Below are 26,905 nucleotides of genomic sequence, written 5' to 3' on the forward strand. Positions count from 1 at the left end.
CTCGCCAGTTCAGGACATGTCCAGCATGCAGTTACGGTCCAATAAGGCAAGCAGAAGCAGAGTCATTAGATGATGATGTTAGACTAAGGCCACACTACACGGATCTTGGCCTGCGAAGAAAAGAAGAATCACTGCCCCTTTTCTGCTGTCCTGCCTGCACCCGGAATCATTACCTCTGTTTGGGTATAGGCAGGCATGGTCAATTTTGGTGCAAAATGCACACACACATTTTTCACTTACTCATGTACTTGCATGAAGGGTAACAATGAGGAACAGATAACATACAGCAGACTTCTTCCAGCCCCCCATCTCACCCAGGCCACCTTGGCTTTACTCTATGCAAGAGTAAATTATATTGCTACTAGTGAGCTTTTGATTTTATTACATTAAATGCATTATAGTATGCTCTTACCTATATGTTATACAGCTACACCACCCAGTGGTCATCTGAGCTCATGAATTACATTATGTGGGATTATTGAAGTTATTTTGAAGAATATGGTGTCTGCCAGAATTACTGGTGTGATACAGTTAAACATAAAAATGTAAAAAGAAAAAAAACAAAAAACAAAACCACATGCAGCTGCGTTTATCTTCCAGCAAATATTGTGTACATTTACAAAATGGATAACTGCTGATAAAGTATAAGTGTGTATGAGCAGATGAACCACTGTGAATTCAATCCAAGCAGTACACCATGGAATTTTTATTTTTTTTAAAACTGCTTATATTTTTCTTAATGTGCTTTATTCCTTCTATACAGTCTCATCGTTTTATTAAATTGTTCATGTTGTGGTCTCATATTTCTCTGTTCCAAACCATCACTTCCTATTCATTCTTTCACCCATCCCTGCCTTTCCTTCTTTACTGAAACCACTCCTCGGTATTCCTGCTCTTCTTTTTCTGTTCCTGCCCAACTAATCAACCATATTTCCCATGCAAACTCTCTCTCTCTACTTCCCCCATCCTCTGGCCCTGCCATGTTCTTTCCACCTCTCTATAGTTTAGCTAAAAAATAGCAAGAGCCTGGCTACAGTTATGGGGATCCTATCAGAGCTATCAACCAGTAGTGTTAGATATTACCGGGCCCACAGCAAATTATTTTTCAGGGCCAAAAATATCTAGAGGTTGACCTGTTTTTCCAATATTTATTGAAATTGTATATAAATTAGGGCCTCATGGGGCCCTCATACCTCCTAAGCCCCCCTGCAGCTTCAGGGTCTGCTTCCTCTGTAGTTATGGCCTTGGAAACTGAAATGTTTTGGGTTGATATTTTCCGTTTGCTTCATTTCTAGATACCCACTGAATCCAATATGATGTTTGTTTGGAGATTCTAGTCCAGTAAGTGTTACCTGCTGGTTGGTTACTGTGGTTTACTAGGACTTGCTCAAAAGTTAGGGCAGCATGGTGGCACAATATGTAGCCATCGCTGATGCCTTGCAGCATTTAAGTCTAGTCTCAGCAACGTAACTAGAGGGGGGCGGGCCCTGGTGCGGAACGCACAGCCGGGCCCCACTCCGACCAGAACCATCTGGAATCAGCCTGGAACTGCCCAGAATTTGTGGAGCGCGACCCCTTGTAGTTATGGCACTGTCTAGGCTTGATTCCACTATCAGGAAGGAGTTTGTATGTTCTCTTTGTATGTTTGTGGTTTCCTCTTTGTACTAAGGTTCCATCCATGCAGGCCGTGACTGGCAATTTATGGATTCTAGCAATGCCAGAGGGGCTACTGTAAGACGCCATAGACACTATATAGTCACTATTTATTGGATCTGTGGGGGTTGCTTGGGTTTCAGTGCACTTGAAAATGCCAGGGCCACTAAAGGACAGCTTTTCCAAAGAAATATACTTAGAAGAAAATATGTGGGCATGCTCTTGAGTGGGGGTGGCCATAAAAGTGGGCATGGTCTAATAAAAAATGTGTGTGGTGTGTGCACATTCTCCCCTGTCCTCAGATTTTTATTTTCAAAATCTGTTCACCTTACTCCACAGGAACTGGTGTAAATTAAGTATAATATCTGTAAAATGCTGCAGAAGCACTGCCATGTAAAATAAAGAATACTAATGTAGGGCCCTATAGGGATACAGGCCCCATAGAGTTAATCTTTTCACCATTTCCTTGGGTTATTGGGTAGAATCCCTGTTACAGAATAACCTTTACAGTGATAGGCTGAGAGATTTGATGACACTGCTCTGACTCACTCCTATATAGTGTGTGCAGGGAGTGGCCTCTTCCTCTTTTGCCTCTGGATGTGATTCCAGCTGGATGTGCTCAGGGGGACTGAGTGCAATAGGCCCAGAAGAAGGCATGTGTCCAAGTCGGGGACCAGGTAACCCCGTGAATGAGGAACAGATATACTAGGGCAGACTTGTCATAGTCTCTCTAGGAGAGAAAGGCAGATAGGACAGAGAGAAAGAGCAGCTGAAGCTCCAACAAGGATTTGCAGTAAGGGAGTAGCTTCCCAGAGGCTTTATGTGTTGCCTCCAGTCAGGGACCTCAGTGAAGAGGGACTGTAGGGTAGAAGCTGCTTTCCTGACAACTTCCAGGAGGGAAAGGTTGTACTGCAATTGCCTGTGTACTCTCTGTGTGAGCCTGCCTTTGATCTGTGTGAACTCTCAATATGCTGTTTTTCCTCAACTCCTGCGTGACTACTGAAACCTGTGGTCATTTGCCCTTTTTGGCATAATAAACCATTCCTGATTCTTAAGAACCTCCTGGCGCCCAAGTTGTTTTTGTGTGCACAGTAGCCTGGGGGGGGATGTAGTTGCACTACACCATAGAGGGAACACTTCCACTTAGCGAAGGCCCTGCCCTGGGTGTAAGTCGCGTGTAACCCATGCTCTAGTGTTCTAGCTGGTGAATTAACCCCGAGTGGCCCAAATAGGTGTTACATTAATAATAAATTATCAAACAGTTCTATATTTTATTTCACTCCACTAAAACATAAAATTCCACATGTACTGCTGTTGCTGAATTGTCATTGTTATTGGCATAACGGACAAACTAAGCCCATCACAAGAGGCAGTCAAGGGTTACTGCTAACTAGATATCCAAAACTCATTAAAAAGGAAAAACCTGGAGTTACATTGTCTTATTAAATCCATAATAAAAATCAACACATTCCTATCTTACATATATATATATAAATTCAACACCAATGCCGGCATTTTAGATTAATTAACATAAAAATACAGGCCACTTGATGAACTGTATTAATTCAGAAATTCAGAGATTATAAACCCAACTTTGTTCTGTGAAACAGTTCTTAAATCAGGTTTGTCGATTTTTGCAGAACTGAACAAGAGCATTAGACAAATAATCAAGTTTTGCCAATGTTCATTAAAAGTTAAAAAGACTATGCCATGAAACATTACAGCAAATTGTTAGAGTGTGACATTAGTTTGCGATAAATGGTGAATATTTATATCCCATCATGTATTTAACAAGCCAAACAAGACCCCTTCATTTTCATTAGCTAAAATCTCATTTTAAATAAATGAGAATTTAATAATCTTTTGACAGGAATGTTATATAAGCTCATTGTTTTGGAACACAGATCCCACAAGGCACCACCTATGAACAAGTCCAATACAGTCCCACCCAAGGTGCAGCCAGATATAGAACAGGTTACATTCTCCAGAGTTTCCTTTGCTGAAGCTTTGTCCTCTCAAGCAGCAGATCGGCTGAAATTATAGAGTAATATGCCCCTGGTGATCATGACAAAAGTTTTAAAAGAAATTACCCTTTTTAAAAAGTATAGCACGTTACAGGCCCAGTTGTTTTGTTGCCAGTGGTAGCAGTGACAAAACACTCAGAATTACTCCAAATTAATTTGATTGTCAATTGCCTACTATCGATGGTATACTCTACTTTTTAGCAGCGGTTGCTCAAAAAAGCAACAGTCAGCAGGTAAGAAATAACAATGGTAATATAGCAATGACTAAAGTATACCACCAATTATATTACCCAACTACCAATTTAATCCAGACATTTTATGCCTTGTCCTAAATCCACACAGGCAAGATCCAGTTATATTTAACCACGTCCTAAATCCCACCAACTTACTTTTAAGCAGCACACCTTTTAAGTCTTTGAATTTAGACTCCACCTAAAGGATGCACTGTTTGGAGATAAGCTAAAACATGGCGAGTTATAGTCTACAGGGACTCACACAATCTTTCTTAAAGAACACTTAAACCAAAAATAATGATGGTGTGCAATTTTGTTAGTTACACCTCAGTAATGAAAATATATAAAATTTTGCCCTGGGCCGTCACTTTCTTATTTCTAGAAACTGCACTGTCCCAAGGTCCTAGCAGAGCAACAAGGCTTGCTGGGTGCATGCAACAAAAAAATTATAGTCCGGAAAAAATGGTATATTTTGCATGTATCTGCCCACAGGAGAAGGGATAATGATGGTGGTGCAGTATTCTGCTGGAAAGTACCTATGGTCATTGCATTTTTTTAAGAAAAGAGGTGCTGACCCAAGGTAGAAAGTAAGCAATGTTAGTCAGTGCGGAGTACATAACTATGCACTACCTAGTAATATAGAATTTTAGTGCACTTGAACTTCTACATAACCATAAAACATAGGTACGTTTGGGGTTGCCAAGTCAGGACACAAGAGGCAAATTTTTACTCCATCATGATGAAAAGGCTGAAATATCTCAGCAACAGATTTATATATTTTCTTAGCCTTTGCATCTCAGTCGATAGTTATGTCAACCATGAAAGTGACTAAATATCTGTTTTGTAGCACCCATAGCCATAACCCAAATGAAGCTTAGTTTTTATGACTGTTATTAAATTATTTTTTTAACTTGTTCACACTGAAATAGCAGTAACCACCAATAAAGCAGTCTGGAGAAAACATGTGTAGTACATTACCTTTTTACAGTCTTGGCAAAAGACAGAAGTGGTGCCTAAGAATCCAAGAAGCTCCCCACATAGTAAACACTGAGACATTCCATTCCCCATGACATTTTTCCTCATATTTTCTAATCTCTCCACAAGTCGTCTAGATAAGGACATAAATATTAGTATACACATAAATCGCTTCAAGTTTTCAGACACACAAATCCTAGTATTACAAGACTTTTTCGCTTGAAGAGCACCTGTTTGCTGCACCAGTGCGAGGACACTCGCACCAGAAGTTCCCTCCCGGTGCGAGCAGCCATGTTGTGCAGATAGCATGTGCATTATGAGCTTCTGACATTGTGCTCATAATGACCAAGTTGCAGTGTTTGCTCATTATATGTATGTGCCCCAACTTGGCCGCTCGAACTGGGAGCTCCCTCCCGGTGCGAGTGTTACTGTTACCCCAACCAGAGTAAGGGCTCTATTAGCCCACACCTTTGATTGGGTAACATATTTTTGCCCAACAGGTGCCCTTCAAAGGGCTTGTTCACCTTCCAAAACTGTTTTCAGTTCAGTTGGTTTCAGATAGTTCACCAGAAATAACAACTTTCATCAATTATCTCTATTTTCAATTTATGACCGTTTTTCTAATATTAAAATACATGTTTCACCTTCTTATGTCTTTCTACAGCAACTCTGGGACGCTGACTCTGCAACTGTTCTAAATTGATACATTTAATCGATACATTTCTTGTCTTTGGCCCTGCTGAGCAGAATCCCTGAATTTTATTAAAAGGCACCTCTCACCATAAAATAGTTCCTGCACCAGAGGTATAGGCTAATAGAGGCTGTATTCCAGTTGGGGGAAACCGTAGGTTTGTTTTCTTTTAAATTACCCTGCCAGCAATAAACAACCGGGAGCTACCTGAAAACAACTGAACTGAAAAAGTGTTTGGAAGGGGAACAACCCATTTAAGGCCACAGATCATGTAAAAAATTTAAAGTAAAATTTGTTGTGCTGTAGTAACTTATGTTCCCTATTCATTCTACAGATACAAAATGCTCCAATTATTAACCAAAAAATGTTTTTTTAAGCAAGTCATCTATAGTGATTAATACTTGGTAAACTAAAAATCTGATTTATTTTGCCCTGCATAAATATGAGTTGTATGTATTGCGAACAATAACTGTTAGGAAAAATGCATGTTAGGGGAAATTATTAGTAATTAAAGTGTTTAGCTAAAGGACAGCAGAAAATACTTTTGGAAAAGTTTCTGTATCTTTTCTTCTTATAACACCACCAGATGGTGGCAGAATAAACTGTATTTTAGAATCTGCAAGAAAAGTATTGAATTGAACTTCTCAATACATTTTTAGTTAATATCCTGACAAAGAAAAAACACTTTCAGCTACAAAATAAATATTTATGCTGTGCGCTTATGGTTCTGCCAGTTACAATAATTATACACTGGCTATTGTTTAATGTATGTCAGAAATTAGATAGATAATTAAATAGATAAAACAGGCTCATACCATAGAATAAATATTTAACTATTTAACCAAGCAATTAACCCAGGGGTAAAACAGGCCATTGCTAAGATGTAGGCAAGACTAATCCTGTCCCATTAGGCTTTGCGTTCTTGTAATACACATATTACATCAAGTCAACCGCTAAGTAGAGAAAGATGTTAATGCAAAACCATCTTTGGATGAGATTAGCTGACACCTAAAAGTAATTACCAAGGCTAGAAACAAAACATGTTCCTCTGCTTGCATGAAAGCTTGAAGGAAAACTGCTTGTTTTGTTGGATACGGTATACAATGAATTTTCATTCTTTTCCTTCATGATCTCCATTCAATAAAACTATAAAAATATGTAATTCTTAGCATCTTTCCCAAATACCTTAATTACATTTTTAAACAGTTTCAAAGTTATTATAAATTTCTCTATTCCTATTTCTATTTGCTCTGGATCATCAAGCAGTTAGACAGTTAGTCTTTTTTTTAATCTCATCTACTATGTATATTATGTTACCATACCTTTTTAACAAGTATATCATGTTGCATATAATTAGTTGCACTATATAAGAATATGACATGCACAGCAAGAAAACACAATCTGGATTTTTTCAGTTCCAGTTTTAAATCTTCAAGATTTATGAGATGAACAAAATCTAATTCTAATGAGACATGTGTAGGCTAAAGAGGTGTATTTTCGACATTCTATTTTATTTTCTGAATTATTTTTAACAAATTTGTCAAAATAAATGGAAGAATTAGATTTTCATTGCAATCAAGTTTTAAAACAAAACAAATGTGATCAAGTTTCTCCAATTCAATTGTTCAGGGTAAACTTTGATCAAGTTATATCACATTTATTTCCCTCTTATCAGCCTTTCAAAAACTGTTTACAAGACAATAATTACATGATAAATGTCATCATACATAGCATACACTTGAAGGTTTTTGGGGGTTTCTTGCTACAGAACAATTATTTTTATTGCCAGGCTCATTGGCTAGTAAGACTTATTATAGAATACAGGCATGAGACAAGTTATCCAAAATTCTCATACCTGAGGGTTTTTCCGATGAGAGATCTTTGAATAATTTGGATCTACTTAAAAATGAAATAAATCTTCAATCAACCTAAAAGGACAGTTTTGCCTCCAATAAGGATGAATAGTATCTTAGTTAGGTACAAGTACAAAGGAGTGATTAATAATTACAGAAAAAAAGGAAATCAATTTTAAAAATTCAAGTTATTTGATTATAATGGAGTCTAGGGAGATGACCTTCCTGTAATACTGAGCTTTTTGGATAACAGATTTCCGGATACAGTTTCCCATACCTGTATTACATTTATACCCTTAAAGACTTTGCTTGTTATCACAGTTCATTTTTTAAATAATAATACTTACTACATGTAGACCTAACATGCAGAAATGGTAGCAAGCCTTGTATGCCTGGAATCCTATATTTATTAAAGGTGAACTGTCACTATTATAACTATGTACTAAACTATAGTTTGAAGTTCAGTAAATCTATTTCACAATTAGGCATTAATATTTTGCTCTTAACGTTGTTTGACTATTTGTGAGTTATGTGGTTTTTTTTTCCAGTTACAACTAACACAACAATGCTGTGAGTCACTGACAGATTTCACCGGCTTTAACTGGCTAATCCCAACATGAATCAACAATTTACCATGAACTACTCACAAAGAGCACAGGTTAATTGTTTGCAGTAGAAACAAATGTTAAATTGAAGATCTAATAAGCAATTTCCATATAAAAACTTTAAGAAGAAATAATGAAACCTATTGAAAAAAAATATTATGTGTCCATTTATATAAAAGATAGTTACCCTTTATATAAAGTGGGCTCCAGTATGGCAGTATAGTATATATGTAATTGTTTGTGGGTTTGGGTGTAAATCCTGCCTTATAAAGTATAGCAAACAATGTAACATTGATTTTAGTGTTGAACTGCTTTCACGTATGAAAAAAATGACACTTTGTATTATTAGGCTTTATGAATCATCTAACCTCTTCTAGAGATAACATATGTTCTTGATAGCTGCAAGCGATTATTGGGATCAGCCGCAAGCTACAGCAAATTGCCATCTCTGGCCACATTAAAATGTTAAAAAAGTTCAAATGAAAAATCAGAACTGGTGTAATTTGTGACAATCCAAATGAATGCACCGAATGCAAATTTTAGCATTAAAAAGCTTGTGCACAAAGGACATATCCCAGTCACCCACAGACGCACTTGATTGACAACTGCATTTATAGCTACAAAGCTTGTGTTTTTTTTTATTATTGTTACTTTGATGAATCTTTATTTCACCCCTTTTTCTTCCCCCTTTTTTTTCCTTTTTCTCTTTTCCTTCCCTCCTTTCATTCCTTTGCTTATAACTTATACACCAAGGTGTATGTCGTCACAAAAAAAAAAAAAAAAAGCTTGTGTACAACATCGGATGGAAAAAGATCCCCTGTCTTGTAAAGGGTTTTCTTTTAAAGGTGTGAAATTTCATTTGAACCCTGTCAAAAACATCAAGATATACTATCAGCTGCAGCTAACTACAAGTACAGAATAAGAGGATTGGAAACAGTATCACTGAAGATAAGTAACAACTGATGTAGGGGTATGTATATTTTTCTTCCTTATAATGTCACTGAAACTGTAATTAGAGGAAGAAGAAAAAACAGCAATATGTAAAATTTGTAGAATATGAAGTTTCTTGTGTGATGAAAGATCGCTATAGATGGCCAAGCATTGGAATCAGGTCATGCAATTGATACATTCGCCCACTAGCCTGTCTGTACAGGAGCTTCTCTATTGGCTTGAGTGAGGGCATATCTAGTGGGTGCAAAAAATGAAAAATCTGCTTGATTGATGAATGCGGGCAAGGTCTGGGCAGTTGCCAACCAAAGTCTAAAAAATGTATATGATAAAGTAGTATGTGTTCTTACAAGCAGCTATTTACCAACCTTTAGAAAGTTATTTGAAGAGATCATCACCAAACCTGCCACATATTTTCCAACAATGTACATTATGAATGTGCCCCCAATTCACCCTCACAAAGCCAATACTGCTTGAGATGCTCTTTGCCAAAACTCTATACAGTCCCTCCTAATATGGGAGAATCTGGAGATACATCTATGAGGTAATGGGAAGTGCAGAATAGATATACTTTGCACTTCTCTCTACTGTAGTTTACTAAATAACCTATAAAAAACAAAAAAACAAATACAAAAGTATTGTAGAAGTGATACCTATATTAGCTAACAATAAAAATACATTGAAAGCTTTTGGAGCACCAAAGCCCCTTCGTCAGGCAAAATAACCTAAAATTCAGCCCTTGCGTGTGGGTCTTTTGGATTGCAAGAAGTGCAGCCCTTCAGGATTCAGATTCATAGTCTGAGCAACTGATCATAGGCAAATCAGTTTACCTGTCAAATCCCTAGCTTTTTACAAATTAGCCAGAAAGATTAAATATACCCGATTCTCTGCTGTTCCAGTGTATCCACTTTTTCAGCTCTTCTGATGACCTGTAGAATTACATCAACTTCATTTTGATCCAGGCTCTGATTCTTTCTCTGTTTCTCTGTTTGAAATGTGTGCACAGACCAACCAGAATGCAACCTAGAAAATAGTAAATATGTAGCAAATACAAGTAAGATGTGTGCATTCAAACACAAGGCCTTTACTGTTAATTAAACAAGGGTACTCCAGTCTCAGAGGTTTCAGGTAGTTAATAAAACACAAGCATATCACATCTGGTTCACAAAGCATTATGCAATGTAACATATGACCCATGGTCTAATACTGCTGGATAAAGCAGTCTAATATATTGAAAAAAGGAGGTGAGAATTTTAGTTTTGACGGTACTACGCTAATGTATATTTTAGCATCACATTCCAAAATTCAGGAAAACCACTTGCCTCGGGTATAATGGTTCCTATTCATACCTGTTACATTTAAGATTTCAAGGCTGAAGAACTGTTATAAAGTCAATGCATGTTTGATTCTGATGTACCGTATATGCTCGCGTATAAGCCGAGTTTTTCAGCACCCAAAATGTGCTGAAAAACTCGACCTCGGCTTATACGCGGGTCAGCTAAATCCCTGCACATACCGTAGCCAATCCCTCCACACACCTCCCTCTCCCATAGCGCATCAGGACTGTCTGTGACTGACTGCACGTGGCGGCCATGGGCGCCGCCATTTTGGGAGCGACGCCGGCAGGGAAGGACGCGCCGCCCGGAGCTCCTGGACCTGCTCCGGGCGGCGATCGTGACAGTCGGTACGGTACCTATTTTCTTTTACCTACCCAGCACATGCATGAGTAGCCAAGCTCAAATGCTTATTAAAAGAATAATCTATTTTTAAATTTCGTCTGTTCAGTGCCCGGACCAGATATTCAAAACCTCATATTTTCAGGGCAGCAGCCCCTGAACTTTAAGTTCTCTACAACAGTCCAAATGTCTGGTTGTTCTACCCTGGGAGCACGTGACAGCCGGAGTTCCTAAACGGACTGGGTTAGGCGTAGCCATATCACTGGAAGATAAGTCATTTGGGAAGAAAAATGAATATTATCTCCTGAGGATGGCAGAACAGTAATTTCACAGCGGTGTCAGAATCCACATTTTGAAATCTGACATGGGGCCCCTAGGCTTATACACGAGTCAATAAATTTTTCCAGTTTTCTTAGGTAAATTAGGTACCTCGGCTTATACACGGGTCGGCTTATACACGAGTATATACGGTAAGACTCTTAGGCCATCAATGATCACTGCATAATGACAATAGCTGATTTAATTATATAACATTTGTAGGGGAGATAGCACAAAAGAGGTGAAAGTAGACAAAGGCACAAAGTGCACTAACTTATAGCAACCAATAACATATTTGCTCTAAAATAGGTAACCAATTAATGCTTCCAGCTGATTGGTTGCTGTAGATGTCAAGACAATTGGCATATTCCCACATTTTATCACATAACCCATATGGGCAGATTAATCAAAGGTCGAAGTTAAAAAAACTTCGAACTTCGAATTCAAAAAGACCAATTGAATGGTGGTCAACGTTTTTTGGGGTCGAAGTGGGCCTACATCGAAGCGCTACTTCGATTCAAAGGTTTTTTTTACTTCGACCTTCGATCTCCCAAACTCCCCCAATTGCCTCCATACAGGTTCTAGGAGGTCCCCCATAGGCTAAAACAGCACTTCGGCAGCTTTTCGGTGGCGAATGGTCGAAGTTTTAAAGAGACAGTACTTCAAAAAAATTTGACCTTCGAATTTCGGAGTTTTTTCAAATTCGAATCGAAGTTGGACTATTTCCTAGTCGAAGTACCCAAAAATTACTTCGAAAATTCACTTCAACCTTTAATAAATCTGCCCCATTGTGTCAGGCTCCGCTACAAACAGACATTAGTGCAGCTTTGCATGCTTTAAAAATGCTCCGTCCTTACACTCACAGTGGCAGCATGCCTACCAAGTACCAGTTACAGAATACACAACATATACCTGACAAGTCCCTTTTAATTACTTCAAAATTATTGCTTGGTAAACCCAAGTTTAGCAAGTCATTAATTTCACGCTAACCTCATGCTTGATGGCATGGTTTAGATAAGGTTACCTCAACTCACCATATGGATAAAACAAATATGCCAAACATCTAAGCAAAATTCTGTACCGGTAAGTTTTACTGACTATTAGATATAAAGTGATAAGAAATCCCGCTTTTAACTTGGGAATAATTTGCCTCTTCTTCAGTATATTAATAAATACTGTGTGACAAAAAAGTATAGATGATTTTTTTTCTGTTTCAGTTAAACAATCCGTAGAGAGGCTGTATGAATAGTAAGTACATAAGTAAACTTCATAGCAAATATAAAATTATACTATACTGTTTTTACGATAATATCCTTAGGCAAGAAACTGCAGATCTTTGCATACCCTTTTATTGCCTTGGGGCATGACACAGAAGCCAAACCAAAATAAATCAAAGCTGCATCAAAATGTACAAAAAGTAAATGACCTAAACAGTAAATAAACCAGCAGCTACAGTATATGACTTATTGTAATTTAATACAGAAATCTACATTCATACGATGCCATCAAAGAATGTCTCCATTGCCAGCATAAACTTCTTGGAATTCTCGCATTTCAGGTTATTTCTAATGTTCCAACCAAAGAATACACAAAAAACACCAAGAACTGTATATATTTGAGTGAGAAGAGCAACAGGAAGCAGAGCTATGCCAGAGCATGTTTCCAGTCTCAAATATGGAGTAAAACAAATAATAAGAGGCCGGATGCACACATCCACTATCTGCCCAGCTGACACTCTCCTCCCGTATCCAGTAGCAGGGGACGTTGGGGGATGGGTTTGGAATTTTATGTTACCATATAGGCATTCGAGGGCTGCACCCTTAAAGTTTCTGCCCTGGGCACAGGCCCTAGAAAGCATATATAGTAAATACGCCTCTGCCCAGGTCCCAAATGCTTCCCACACAGTTACTGCAGTAAATATATGATTCAAGCTTGTTCTCAAAAGTTGAGCAATAGTTGAACATAAATCCATAAAGAGAAATGCCCATGGGTATTTGAGTGTCAATTTGTCACAGCATCCTTATACACTGCGGTTTACCTCCTAAATATAATTTTCACCATGTGTTTATGTGTATGTAAATGTAATAAGAGACCAGGACCTTAAGACTGTAAGCACCACTTGGGCAAGAACATATATATATAAGCTTTGTAAAGCATACTGGAATATGTGAACTGTAAATAAAGGGCAAGTATAATCATCATCATCATTTATTTATATAGCGCCGACAAGATACGCAGTGCTTTATAATATTATTTTCTTCTTGCCCCTACCTAATGTAGCTTTTGGCAAGGTATCATAACTAATGGGAACATGCACAATTCAGTAAATGGTGAGGTCACAAAAATCTGAGATACACAAAGCTTTATTCAGTTTTTCCCACTGCTCGAATTCTTTTCTAACTTCTATTAAGATTATTTTGCTAGTTGATTCTAATGCTGTAAAAACATCCTATGCTTTTTTCAAATTTACATTTTCAGTTCCCCTGTGCTATGCCATAGTTTTAATAGAAACATAAAGCCATCCTTTGGCTCATCAGATGAAGAACATCTCAGAATATCGCATCATAATATCGCATCATAACAACTAAGCCTGGGTATTCCAAGTGGCCTGAGGGAGGAAGATGCAAGATAAGGATATTTGAGAATCCATTATGTGTCTTTGTTGATAGGAAGTGACATTTATGTAGTGAAGTGTCAACAAAGCAGTCAAATTTAATGTGTTCAGCACTGAATAAACTACACAGATGCTGAAAAACACTAGGGGACACATTTACTAACCTCCAAAAATTCACCAGTGACAGCTCAATCACAGCAAAACATTTTGCCAGGCGTAGATTCGCCAGGACAACGCTAATTCACCATAATCCGAAGTTGCACCCAGGGGACAACATTAATAAAATAGAGTTGTTATATTGCCCTACACATGAGCCCAGTGTATAGTTTATGTGCCATATGTTAGGAAATGTAGCAGGTTACCCCAAAAAAAATTTACGCTCTTTTGCAGCCTATCACCCTGAAAAAAGGAAAAGACTATAGCGTTTTTTGGAACTTAGAAAATTTTTCAACTACATTTTGAGGAAGTCCTATCTACTCTATTGCACTTCGTCTGGTCTGAGGTGGCGAAGGCAAGTCTGGTCGCAAGAGGTAACATTTAGTAAAATCCGCATCTTAGTGAATTTGCATAGTTACGTTTATTCGCCAGGGTGCAAATTTGCCAGTCTATCTCCTTGGATAGCGAAGTAACGCCAGCGACCGTTAGTAAATCAGTGAAGTACCGAAATGACCAGCATTAGTCACTTCGCCCTTTAGTAAATTTGCCCCATAGGTTATTTTTTTTTTTTGGTCAAAACTCACATTTTTGGGTTTGAAAAAAACTCAAATTTTTCAAGTTCTTCTTTTAAATCACTAAAATTTTTTGAGCTGTATTATCCCCTGACCCTGGAAATAGCTTGAATCTGAAAATACACCATCTAAAACCTGTTGAGGTCATGTAGAAGTCAGTGGCAGAGGTCCCTTCAACCATTTGAAGATGTTAATAGCCTTCATTATATTCAAGTTTTTCATTATATTCCGAGTTTTTTTTCACCGAAAACTCGATTAATTCGAGTTTTTGGGTTTATCAACTCAAACTCGCTGAATTTAGTTTTTTCTATTCAAGTTTTTTCTTAAATAAGAAACCATTTGAGTTGTGAATTCATTCGAGTTATAAAAAGCTCTAACATTCGACTTTTGATAAATAACACCCATAATGTAGAAATGAACTGATCCAGCAATAGTTAAAAATATAATTATCTGTAAAATAAAAGCTATCCTTTTACATTTAAAAATAAAGTCACACAATTTGAACACACACACACATATATATATATCAATCACACTTACTTTGCTCTAAGTGCAAGCTGTCTGTCATTAGGACACACCCACTGATCTGATCCATTATTAAAAATTGTATCTGTCATGGTGATTACCTGTTAACAAAATAAAGGCAAACAAAATCAGTAAAGGTTTTCATTATGCAGATTTTTTTATGTTTAAGTATGAGATTCAAGAAATCTAATCTTTACATCTTAGTATACTATTAGAAAGTGCTGTAACTCTGATACTAGCCATAAATCTGCCATAAGCTAATATTCCATTTAACTCCATTTTTATGCCAAATCAAATTTGCTACATTACAGAAATGCCATGCGTTGAACTTCAAAGGTTAGACGTAAGTCTCATACCTCAATTTTAAAAGGTTACCAACTGTAAAAACATAATTGCATTTTTTGAATTGATTTTTCAATTTGTCTGATAATTAGTCTGATAATCATGTCTGTGAACATTGCATATTCTTTTTTATAGCAACAATGCTATGACCGTTAACTATTGGAAGTAAACAAAGCTTCCCCTGGAATAAGACAAAATAGATTACCGATACCAGGGACACACCAAATTATTTTTTTTCATCTTTAAAAAATACTTCAATTCGTTAAATGTGATCAAATGAACTGGCAGAAAATTTTTCAATAAGGCTTTAAAATCTCTGAAAACCTCCTGAATTGATGTTATCTCATCATTGCTCCTGCTGACATCACTAAATGCTTCATGCACGTCACAGCAAACCACTGAGGAACCTGTAAAAACCCAAGGCAATTCGGTATGGTGCTGGGAGACAGAGGGAAGAGGAACAAAAAAAGGGTAACTCCCAACGAAATAGGGGGAGTTGCTAGCTACTACAGCACATGGTCTGTGCATCAGCAGAAAAGAAGATGGGGAGCTACTGGATCATCTGCACTGCTAAAGGGCTTGGGCTTGGCTGAGTCAACCTTAGAGTGCTACCTCCGTAGACCAGAGCTGACCAAGCCTCTAAGCTGGTTTTATGCAATTGTATTACAAGGGCAGTTTGAGCCCATACCACAAGTGTGTCAAAAATGGGCCTATGATTTCCCAACTTTGGATGAGGAAGCCTGTGCAGGTATACTTGAACAAATTCCAGAAACCAATTTTTGTGTTAAAGACCGCTTTATTCACACCAAATTCCTAAATAGAGTGTACTTATCCGCACACAGGCTGGCACATGAATGTATCAGGGTCACCCAGATGTATGTCTTAAATGTAATATGGACGCTGGTACATGTTTTCTGGGGCTGTCCCAAGATCCAACAATATTGGGCCACAATACTTAGGTACATCAGTAATTCCCTGGGACTACCCAATATTAGGATACCGGAATTTTGCCTGCTTAGATACTTTGAAGGACTTACCATTCCCTCCAGTGATAGACTGTGCCTACAGCAGCTCCTACACTATGCCAGGAAAGCCATCTTACTAACCTGGAAAGCTCCAGAACCCCCTACGCTTAGCTTTTGGATAAAACTCATTGATCACACCTTCCCTAGGCAAAAACTGACATATGCGGCCAGGGCAGCCATCAGGGGGGGACAGGGGGAGAGTTGTAGGGGGCCCGAGGGTAAGGGGGGCCCCGGCCACCCCACACTTTCTTGATTAGCCAGGCCCCCCTGCTTTCTGAGAGCTGTCGACTTTGGGAAGGCAGGGCGAAGCACAAGGGGAGGTATCTTCTGTCCATTACTTCCCCTTATTGGTCACGGAGTTTAAGTTGGATAGTTGAGGTTTGAACTTCTCCTCCAGCTCATCCAATCGCCATGCAGCTTTACCAGGACTTGAAATACGGTGACCAATAAGAGAAGAAAATGCTGTCACTGGAAGAAGATGCAGCCACCTGTGCTCCCCTCCTCCCTTCTGTAGTGGGCAGCTGACTGACAGCAGGTGGGCCACATTAATGAAGTAAGTGCAATATGGCAGGGCCCCCCTAAAGGTAACCCTTTGTGGTCCCTGTTGTGTGGTGGGGCCCTGGGCACCAAATTTCTTTTAAACTTCTGGGGGGGGCAAGTTTTTTTACATGGACGTTTAAGGGGGGCCCTGGCCGCCAATTTTCTTATAACGTGGGGGGGCCCTGGCCACCAATTTTTTTCACCATGTGGGGTCCTAGCCACCAATATTTTTTAATGGGGGGCCCTGACCCAAATGTTTTTTTTAATGGGGGGCCCTGACCACAAATGTTGGGAGGCAATATTTGTTTTCGTATGAGGCCCTGCGGTTTCTGATGGCGGCCCTGTATGCGGCCCCTGGATGCCCGGAAACATTTCGGAAACTATGGGATAAACGGCTTGCGGACCCACAAACAGGTACTGTAACTTAATCGTGCCTGAACGGATACAGGATACTGTATGTATTACCTAACAGGGATACAAATGAATGTGTAATTGGGAAAGCTCATCTTTGCTCTTCTCTTTCTTTTCTTTCTAAATCTCAATAAAGAAAACATTTTGAAAAATAAAAAAAGGGCTTGGGCTGGTATAGAATCTCAAAATATAATGTGCAGTATTTCTAGCCTACTTCTTTGTTAGGTTCTTCTTTAAAGGGATACTGTCATGGGAAAAAAACATTTTTTCAAAATGAATCCTTTAATAGTGCTGCTCCAGCAGAATTCTGCACTGAAATCCATTTCTCAAAAGAACAAACAGATTTTTTTATATTCAATTTTGAAATCTGACATGGGGCTAGACATATTGTCAATTTCCCAGCTGCCCCAAGTCATGTGACTTGTGCTCTGATAAACTTCAATCACTCTTTACTGCTGTACTGCAAGTTCCTCCCTTCCCCCCCCCAGCAGCCAAACAAAAGAACAATGGGAAGGTAACCAGATAGCAGCTCCCTAACACAAGATAACAGCTGCCTGGTAGATCTAAGAACAACACTCAATAGTAAAAACCCATGTCCCACTGAGACTCATTCAGTTACATTGAGAAGGAAAAACAGCAGCCTGCCATTAAGCATTTCTCTCCTAAAGTGCAGGCACAAGTCACATCAGGGCCGGAACTAGGGGTAGGCAGAAGAGGCAACTATCTAGGGTGGAACGATTAGGGGGCGCTGGGCAGCTACCTCTTCTGCCTACCCTTAGACCGGACTCACCTGTAACGTCGTACGCAATGCGCCCCAAGTGATACTGCGCATGCGCAGGAGCAGCGTTACTGCGCATGTGCGAGCGTCATTACTGTGCATGCGCACCAGCGCCGTTACTGCGCATGCGCACCAGCTCCGGTACTGCACATGCGCGTGTGACAGGGGAAGGGAGGGAGGGGGGAGCTGGCAGCTGGGTTGCCTTGGGCGCCCGGCTTGCCTGGCCCGCCTCCGAGTCACATGACCAGGGGCAGTTGGGAAATTGACAAAATGTCTAGCCTCATGTCAGATTTCAAAATTGAATATAAAAAAATCTGTTTGCTCTTTTGAGAAATGGATTTCAGTGCATAATTCTGCTGGAGTAGCACTATTAACTGATGCGTTTTGAAAAAAACATGTTTTCCGATGACAGGATCCCTATAAAGATATGCTCACTTTCCCAATCTCCCCAGTTTACTAGCAGTCCAGTGATTCAATTTCACCCACAGGAACCCCTTTTGGCATGCTTTAGCAAGATTGACATGACAAAATACAAGCTAGAACTGCAAAGTGAACTGCTGGATATTGTTTAAGGCAAACAAATGTGTCACAGTTACTATTTATACTAACAGGGTAAAAGTGTTCAGGGACTTCACTTCTCCTTAAAAGCTGGAGTTTTCCCATGGGATTAAAAACATTCATATGAGTGTAAATAATTGCAAGGTACAAGTCCACTGTGTAAGCACTGCATTATTTATAATCACTATCAGACGGTCAGACATAAATAGAGGGAAAAAACACTATCCACTCAATGTAATTTGAAATCACCACATGCTGTATTCCCACAAGTGAATTAGACATAGGGGCAGATTCACTAAGCTCGAGTGAAGGATTCGAATGAAAAATACTTCGAATTTCGAAGTATTTTTTGGGTACTTCGACCATCGAATTGGTTAAATTCGTTCGAATTCGATCGAAGTCGAACGAAATCGAACGATTCGAACTAAAAATCGTTCGACTATTCGACCATTCGATAGTCGAAGTACTTGCCCTTTAAAAAAACTTCGACCCCCTACTTCGGCAGCTAAAAGCTACCGAAGTCAATGTTAGCCTATGGGGAAGGTCCCCATAGGCTTGCCAACCTTTTTTTGATCGAAGGATTTTCGTTCGATCGTTGGATTAAAATCCTTCGAATCGTTCGATTCGAAGGATTTAATCGTTCGAACGAAAAATCCTTCGATCGTTCGATCGAAGGATTAGCGATATTCGAAGTCGAAGGATTTCAATTCGAGGGTCGAATTTCGAAGTATTTTTTACTTCGAAATTCGACCCTTAGTGAATCTGCCCCTTAATGTGTTGTACAGAATTAAAAATCTATTCCCTTGGGCCACATTAGGCTTATTTTAAAGCTCCATGTTCCTATAACACGTAAAACATGTCCATTGTTTGATTGGGGTTCAGGCCATCACAAAAAGCATTTTTTAAACATTAAACTTGAAATAATTTTTTTTTTGTTTCAAACACTTTAATTTTTTGCAAGGTTTGACACTGAGATAGTACAGACATAGATAAATTCAAAAACATATTTTCTGATAACAAAACATCTTTGTACATAGTCCCATACAAGTTATGAGTATTGTTAAACACCATTTTCCACATTGGATTAACATCTTATATAATACAGTTTTCAGGAATAGATGCAGGAACTTAAAATTATTTTTAAAATAAATTTGTTTGAATTGTCTCCATTTCATTAAATGAAAAAAATGTAGTACTGGATTAAAATGACCACATTGAACTACAGTTATGACAATGTGTAGTGTGGCTATACAGTTCAGTATACCTTTGTGTTAGGTTAGTAACATATGGGTAACCTCCGTGAGCCCATTTTAACACTTATGTGTACACATGATATTATGTGAATGACCGGGCCGTGCAACATTGGTAAGTATCTGTGATATCCTTTGGGTAGAAGTCGCTTCGCAGGACCAGCCTGGCAGCCCCCTGACTCATTGCCTAGGTGGTTGTATCACTGGCTAACCCTCTACAGAAGCAGCAAAAGCCACCGATGCAGAGGGTAATGTTCTTAAATCGCAGAACGTATGTAATACATTCTTGGCGGGCTTGGCGAGCAAAGCGTTAAAGGAATGACAATATAATGTACTGTTGCTATGCACTGGTAAAACTGGTTTGTTTGCTTCATAAAAACTACTATAGTTTATATAAACAAGCTACTGTGTAGCCATGGGGGCAGCCATTCAAGCCCAGGACACTCAGTAGACAACAGATAAGTTCTAAAGAATCCTATTCTATACTACAGAGCTCATCACGGCGGTCCGGCCTGTGATTGCTTTACTTCAAGATAAGAGATACTTTGGGTTGATTTGTCTTTTCATTCCTAAAGCTGACCTCCATGACAACTCCACACGCTTTCCCTTACACTACAGAACTCTGAGGAGGGGAGATTGTTTTGAAGTAAAGCAGCCACGGGCCGGCCTTCTGTGTTGAGGAATTCATGCAGGATGAAGTCCCTGCGCATAGAGAGAAGGGGGAGCTGGAGTGCAGAAAATCATGATTTTTATGAAAAAGATACAGAATTTTTAATGGAAGTATATTGACGATAGGTTTATTTTTAGACAGTGGACCCATTAAAGGAATTACATTTTTTGACTTTACGTCCCCTTTAAATGGTGAAGAGAACAGGGAGAATGTGGGGAGAGCAGTGTCATCTAGGAAGTGCTGAATGGAAAGTGAAAGTAATTGTCTGCCCTGCTTCTATTTCTAAGGCATAATCATAGGGGAGGGGCAGGCAATATTTGATTAACAGCTGAGATTTTTAAATGAACAGCTATGAATGCTTAATTGGAAAAAAAATATTTGGGTTCCATGTTTAATTTGAAAAGGACATTTATTATACAGCTTTTTTTACAGGTGCAAGATAAATAGGCTTGCATATTGCTTGGAGTGTAATAGAACAAAAGGTTTAGGTGGCAGAAACAGGAGCTGCAGGAAAAAAGGAACAGAATAGAAAAAGGGGAAAACATTAAAGTGGTTGTTCACCTTCAAACCACTAGTTGGTTTCAGAAGATCACTAGAAATGCAGACTTTTTACAATTACTTTCTATTTTCTATGTGTCACCGTTTTTCTAATATTGAAGTGTAAAGTGTCATTTTTCACCTTCTAAAGTTGCTCTGGAATGGGGGGTCGCCGACCCTGTAAACTGTTCTAAATTGATACATTTCGTTATTTAGTTGATACATTTCTTATCTTTGTCCCTGCTGAGCAGAATCCCTGGGTTTCATTACAGGCAGCTGTTAGAATTGATACAATTGTTGCTAATACTCCAGAGATGCTACTGAGAAATGTATCAACTAAATGTTGCAAAACTGTAACAGTACAGAGTCTGCACCTGAATTACTGAGCTGCCAGACTGAAACACCGGAGACAGGAACATTTAACTTTAAACTTAGATTTTGGAAAAACAGTAAAAAATAAATAATGGAAAGTAATTGAAAAAAATCTTTATTTCTGGGGAACAATCTAAAAAAAAGTGTTTGGAAGGTGAACAATCCCTTTAAGATGTTAAATCTATTAATATGCCTACAATTTGACATTTGTACCTTTTTGTACCCCCCTATACATTGCTAATGTATTTGTAGTTTTTCTTTTTTTTTCTCACGGCTGCTATTCTTATTTAAAGGGGTTGTTCACCTTTCAAACACTTTTTTCAATTCAATTGTTTTCAGATTGTTCCCCAGAAATAAAAATGTTTCAATTACCTTCCACTATTTATTTTTTATTGTTTTTCCAAAATCTAAGTTTTAAGTTGTCCCTGTTCCTGTCTGTGGTGTTTTGAGTCTGGCAGCTCAGTAATTCAGGTGCAGACTCTAAACTATTACAATTTTGCAACATTTATTTGTTACATTTCTCAGCAGCATCTCTGGAGTATTATCAACTATTGTATCAATTCCAACAGCTGCCTTTTATAAAACTCAGGGATTCTGCTCAGCAGGGACAAAGATAAGAAATGTATCAACTAAATGCATCAATTTAGAACAGTTTACAGGGTCGGCCACCCCCCTCCCAGAGCTGCTTTAGAAAGTGAAAAATGACACTTTAGACTTCAATATTAGAAAAACAGTGACACATAGAAATTAAGACAGTAATTGGAAAAAGTCATCATTTTTCCTGCTCTATCTGAAAACAACTAGTTGTTTGAAGGTGAAGAACCCCTTTAAATGTACAGATCCTACCTAGCGTTTGGGTTCATCTACTACTTTGCAGTTAGTCGAAGCAACGACTCTGCAATACGTTTTGGTGATCTACGATAGGTTAAAAATTAATCATTAACATAGACCTGATGTAGGTTTACATTAATGAACACATTTAAACCAAGTTCTTCACAGTCTGTACCTTGGTTTCTGTTCTAACTGGAATGAGGTTTTCCTGGTATGGAAGTGCTGCTGTAGAGCATTGACCCACATTTATCCTCTGGATTCCTTTGACTGTACCAGTTACTGTTGCAATATTTTGTTACTGCTTACATTATTGTTAGCACAGTGATTTTACTGTTAGAGATTTTACTGGTGGACTAGGCTCTTCTGATGGACCTTCAGCTTCTTTCTGCTCCTCTGCAGGCCCAGATTTACAAACTTGCCGCCCCTAGGCTGGCTCTACTTGTCGCCCCGCTCCCCTGCCGGTGCCGTCCTCTTCACTTCCCCTGTCCAGCACTGTTACCTCCACTTCCGGTTTCCCCCTGTCCAGCAATGTCCCCTTGACTTCCAGAGCCTTCCGCTTTCTGTGCGTGCGCATAGCTTAACACTCGGGAACCGCACTGTGCCATCCCCTTCGCTTCCCCCTGTCCAGCACTGTCACCTCCACTTCCGCTTCCCCCTGTCCAGAGATGTCCCTCCCCTTCCAGGTGCCGTCCTCTTCCCCCTCAGTTTGTGCACGCGCATGCGCACATCTTAACATTTGGGAACAGCACTGGAGACTGACGTGAGTCTCCAGTGCTAGTTACTGATGCGGCTGGGCCGCCCCTGAAATTGCGCTGCCCTAGGCTCTGTAAGGCTACACACTTCTTATCACTGCTACTTTTTTTTGCTCATCTTTCTAGTAACCCACTCTCCTATTCATATTCCAGTCTCTTATTCAGATCAATGCATTGTTGCTAAGGTAATTTGGACCCTAGCTACCAGATTGTCTATAATGCAAATTGAAGAGCTGCTGTATAAAAAGCTAAATAACTCAAAAACCTTAATAAAAAATTAAAGCCAACTGCAAATTGTCTCTCTACAACATACTAAAAGTTAAAGGGCACCTGTTGGGTAAAAATTTTATCCCAACCAAAGGTGCGGGCTAAAAGTTTTTTTTTTAAAAAAAAAAAATGCCCCCCACCAGTGCTACGCTACCCGCACCAGGAAGGAGCTCCAGTGCGAGCAGCCATGTCACTCACATGCGCATAATAAAAAGCTGCCCCAAATTGCTCATTATGCGCATGCGTGTGACACCACATGTGCGTTATGCGCATGTGAGTGACCGGTCATGGCTGCTCGCACTGGAGCTTCCGGTGTGTGTAGCGTAGCGCTGGCAGGGGGCATTTCTCAACCGGAATACAGGCTCTATTAGCCCGCACCTTTGGTTGGGGATAACATGTTTACCCAACAGGTGCCCTTTAGCTCAAAGGTTAAAAACCCCTTTAAGACCAATATTCCTCTATACATTCAGCAGACAATCAGGTGGACCAGATTGCATTGAACAGATGCCATCTAAAAACAGATCTAGGCACTGCAGAATGTCAGCACTGTATAAATAAAGTACAATAAAAAGGCAGGCTTCCTGGTATTGTGTAATTTCCATCCTACTTTCACAGACAATAGAATTTCAGATATCTTGTCCTGTGTGTTCTGTTTCAAAACAAGTTTGGTTACTTTGTCACACAATGTGATCGGTCTACCCAGGACATGTAATATTCTCATTATGAAAAAGAACACAATACAAAAAAGAAAATAGATCACATGCATCAAGCAAGAACATTTTAAAGAAACATATATCAAATAAAACATACAAATGTAGCTACTGAAAGGGTATTCAGCAGCTATGTGATACATCATTAGTATAAGCAGGCCCCTCTCCATAGTTGACTGAAAGCTGGATGCATGTCTGTAAACCACTTCTGCACTGTGTTTATATTCATGATAACATATTTGTGTGCAATTCTTAATTAGAAATAAAATAATTCTTGGAAGTGCTGAAGTTCTTTTTAAATTAACATTTGGCAAACTGTTGATAAAAGTGATCCAAACAACCCTGTAACTGGTCTCGAAGTTTTAACAACATCATTAACATTTTGTAATTTTTTTTTTCCTTATTCCAAGGTGAAGGTAAAGCTCCACCTGGTTTCCAAGATCAGTGACATTGGCAACTAAAATGAAAGGATTCTTCCTACCTTATTCAGACAGCAATAAAGTAGTTGCTATGTTTAGCCAGTCCCTCAAAAATACATTCGCTTGACTTGTGAGAGCACCAGTGGGTGCAGTCAACTCCCACAGGAATGAATGGGTGGTGGTGTCCCCCCAGGAGTGAGACATGACACATGAAATTTATGTTTGTGACATGACATCTATACAATGTATGTGCATATCATACATTTCTCAATCAGAACAATACTCAATCACTACAATAGGTGACTCCATTAACAGGTGATTTGTTGCAAGGTGTATTATAATCAATACATGCGTGCTTTATATCTCTGTGAAACAAGGTGAACTGATACACAAATCACTGCACTTTCTGAAAAACATTTAAGGTCTGTGTAAAAATAAATAAACCCAAGAGCTGAGCACCTGCAGAGGATTTATAAAGATACTTCACAGGGAAGAATAGGGCTCACAAACAAGGTCTCTTACCTTGAAATTCTTGCAATGTGGAAGGACTTGTAAATTAGCTTCTCTGTTCTGACACTGTATTTAGCTGGAAAGAAAGAGTCCATGAATAAAGCATTCATAGCCTTGTGCTTTTACATGCAGAACTTTGACAACAGAGGTGGAGCTTTTACATTGAGAACACACGCCTAAAAAACAGAGGAAAAGCATCAAACCCAGCCCTAGCCATGAAATGCCTGGAAGCTGAAAATCACGTGGCTCTTTTGTTCTACAACTGACATCCTGCTTCAGAACACCCACAGTAACAGGCACTAGTTAAAGGGACAGAACAGACTGAATACAAGGCAAAAAAAAAACTGGTAAATACAACAGGTATTAACAAGCTTTAAAACTCACAATCCTCTGAAAAAGAACTGCAGCTTGCAGTATTTCTGTAGCAGTGCCTTAGCTTTAACGTAAAAAACTTGCTATAATGAATGTAATCATTGGTTATACAGCAGCCCTTTAGATTACTTTTCTAAAAAGACTAAAGTAATAGGAAAACTATTACTAACATTGTTTTATAATAGACCATCCATGTTCTGGGAAAGAAACCACTTGGTGCTTAAAAATGTGTCTGCTTCTAATAGAATACCAAAAAGATGCCTACCCACTGGGAAACTAGAGAATGCTTCTGGTGACTGTGCTCTTCTCACTAATGAGGTTATATTATATGGAGAAATATGTTCTTGAGGATATCTAAATGCCAGAACAGCCCACTACTGCCCCACATATAGTTACTGGCCTGAATAGCAACTGCCTTTCAGTGCACACTTGTGGTAGATATCATTCAGAAAAGTCTCATACTATTCAAGTGAGTTACTGCATACACGGGGAAGCAATGGGCTTCAGCCAGAGAAAATGTGTTAGGCTGAAGGTACATGGAGCATTGGCTCAGCTGCTCTCAGCCTGTGTGTTTTTTTTTTTTTTTTTTTGCAGTCTGAGAGAAGTGAATCCACTCCATGCCCCAGCTCATTTGATCTGCACTGAAAATTCAGCTTCTGCTTGCACGCAGGTACACACAGTGGAGTGGAGGTCGGCCCTAAAATACCTTCTTTTGCATTTTCAGACCGACCCCCTCTCTGCTCCACTGAGTGTGCCTGCACACAAGTGGAAGCTATGCAGATTAACGGAGCTGGGGCAGGGAGTATATCTGCTTCTCCCAGCTTGCAAAAAATTACACAATGGCATACACAATGGCATACACAATGCACCTAAATGTTTGCCTAGACATCTAATAGAAGTGTTAGTTTCTGTTTGTTTTTCATAAATCCTCCTGGAAACATAACCTGATAACTAAATTAACATTTTGACTACTTCATCAAATTAAATAGAAGTTCAGACTACTAGGTATCATGTATCGTGTCAACAGTGCTTGGCATGAGAATAAGCTTAACTGTACTTTATATTGTGTGAACCTGAATCAGACGATACATTTTATCCATGTCCATAGAAACATTCAAACAACTGTGACGCAGGTAGGTTTGCCACGCTTTAGGGCTCTTACAGACTAGCGTTTGAAGCTGCGCTCCCCTGCATTCCGTTTGTATGTGTTCAGCGCAGGAGTAGTCACATTCAGTTTTTTTCAATGGGGCTGTACTCACACAGGCGCATGTAGGCGCCGAACGCAGGTTGAGATGCGATATGCTGCATTTTTCCTGCGTTCGGCGCCTACATGCGCCTGTGTGAGTACAGCCCCATTGAAAAGAACTGAATGTGACTACTCCTGCGCTTCAAATGCTCAACTGTAAGAGCTCTTAAAACCAACCACATATGAAATACACAGCCTGCATGGCTAATTAGCAATTCATTTAGATGCAGACTGAACTGATTTATGAACTGATTAGCCCTGCAGGCTGTGTATTCCATATGTGGTTGGTTTTAAAGCGGTGAAATGGCTACCCTCGTCACAGGCAACATTTTGGGGCCTTCATTATAGACACACTAACCTTTCCAAGGTACTTCCACTTTTGTAAAATTTAGGAATACCTTTTGGTTAATCCTTGATGCGTTCCACAGCTGGGGAATGCAAGAATAAACATAGCCCTTGCTGATTGGGCTGT

The 26,905-nt window shown here is 39.2% G+C and overlaps 1 protein-coding gene across 1 annotated transcript; it reads right to left on the minus strand.

Annotated features, from left to right (window-relative positions):
• Positions 1–2,908: 2,908 nt before the first annotated feature.
• Positions 2,909–24,945, minus strand: rph3al.L (rabphilin 3A like (without C2 domains) L homeolog). The gene is given in 6 exon segments (NM_001093893.1): positions 2,909–3,582; positions 3,585–3,684; positions 4,889–5,018; positions 9,862–10,005; positions 14,859–14,944; positions 24,828–24,945. Coding segments are annotated over 5 exon segments (459 nt in total). The 5' UTR covers positions 14,936–14,944; positions 24,828–24,945; the 3' UTR covers positions 2,909–3,574.
• Between the last annotated feature and the right edge of the window lie 1,960 nt (positions 24,946–26,905).

This window comes from Xenopus laevis, chromosome 2L (genome assembly GCF_017654675.1).
Source record: "Xenopus laevis strain J_2021 chromosome 2L, Xenopus_laevis_v10.1, whole genome shotgun sequence".
Classification (NCBI taxonomy): domain Eukaryota; kingdom Metazoa; phylum Chordata; class Amphibia; order Anura; family Pipidae; genus Xenopus; species Xenopus laevis.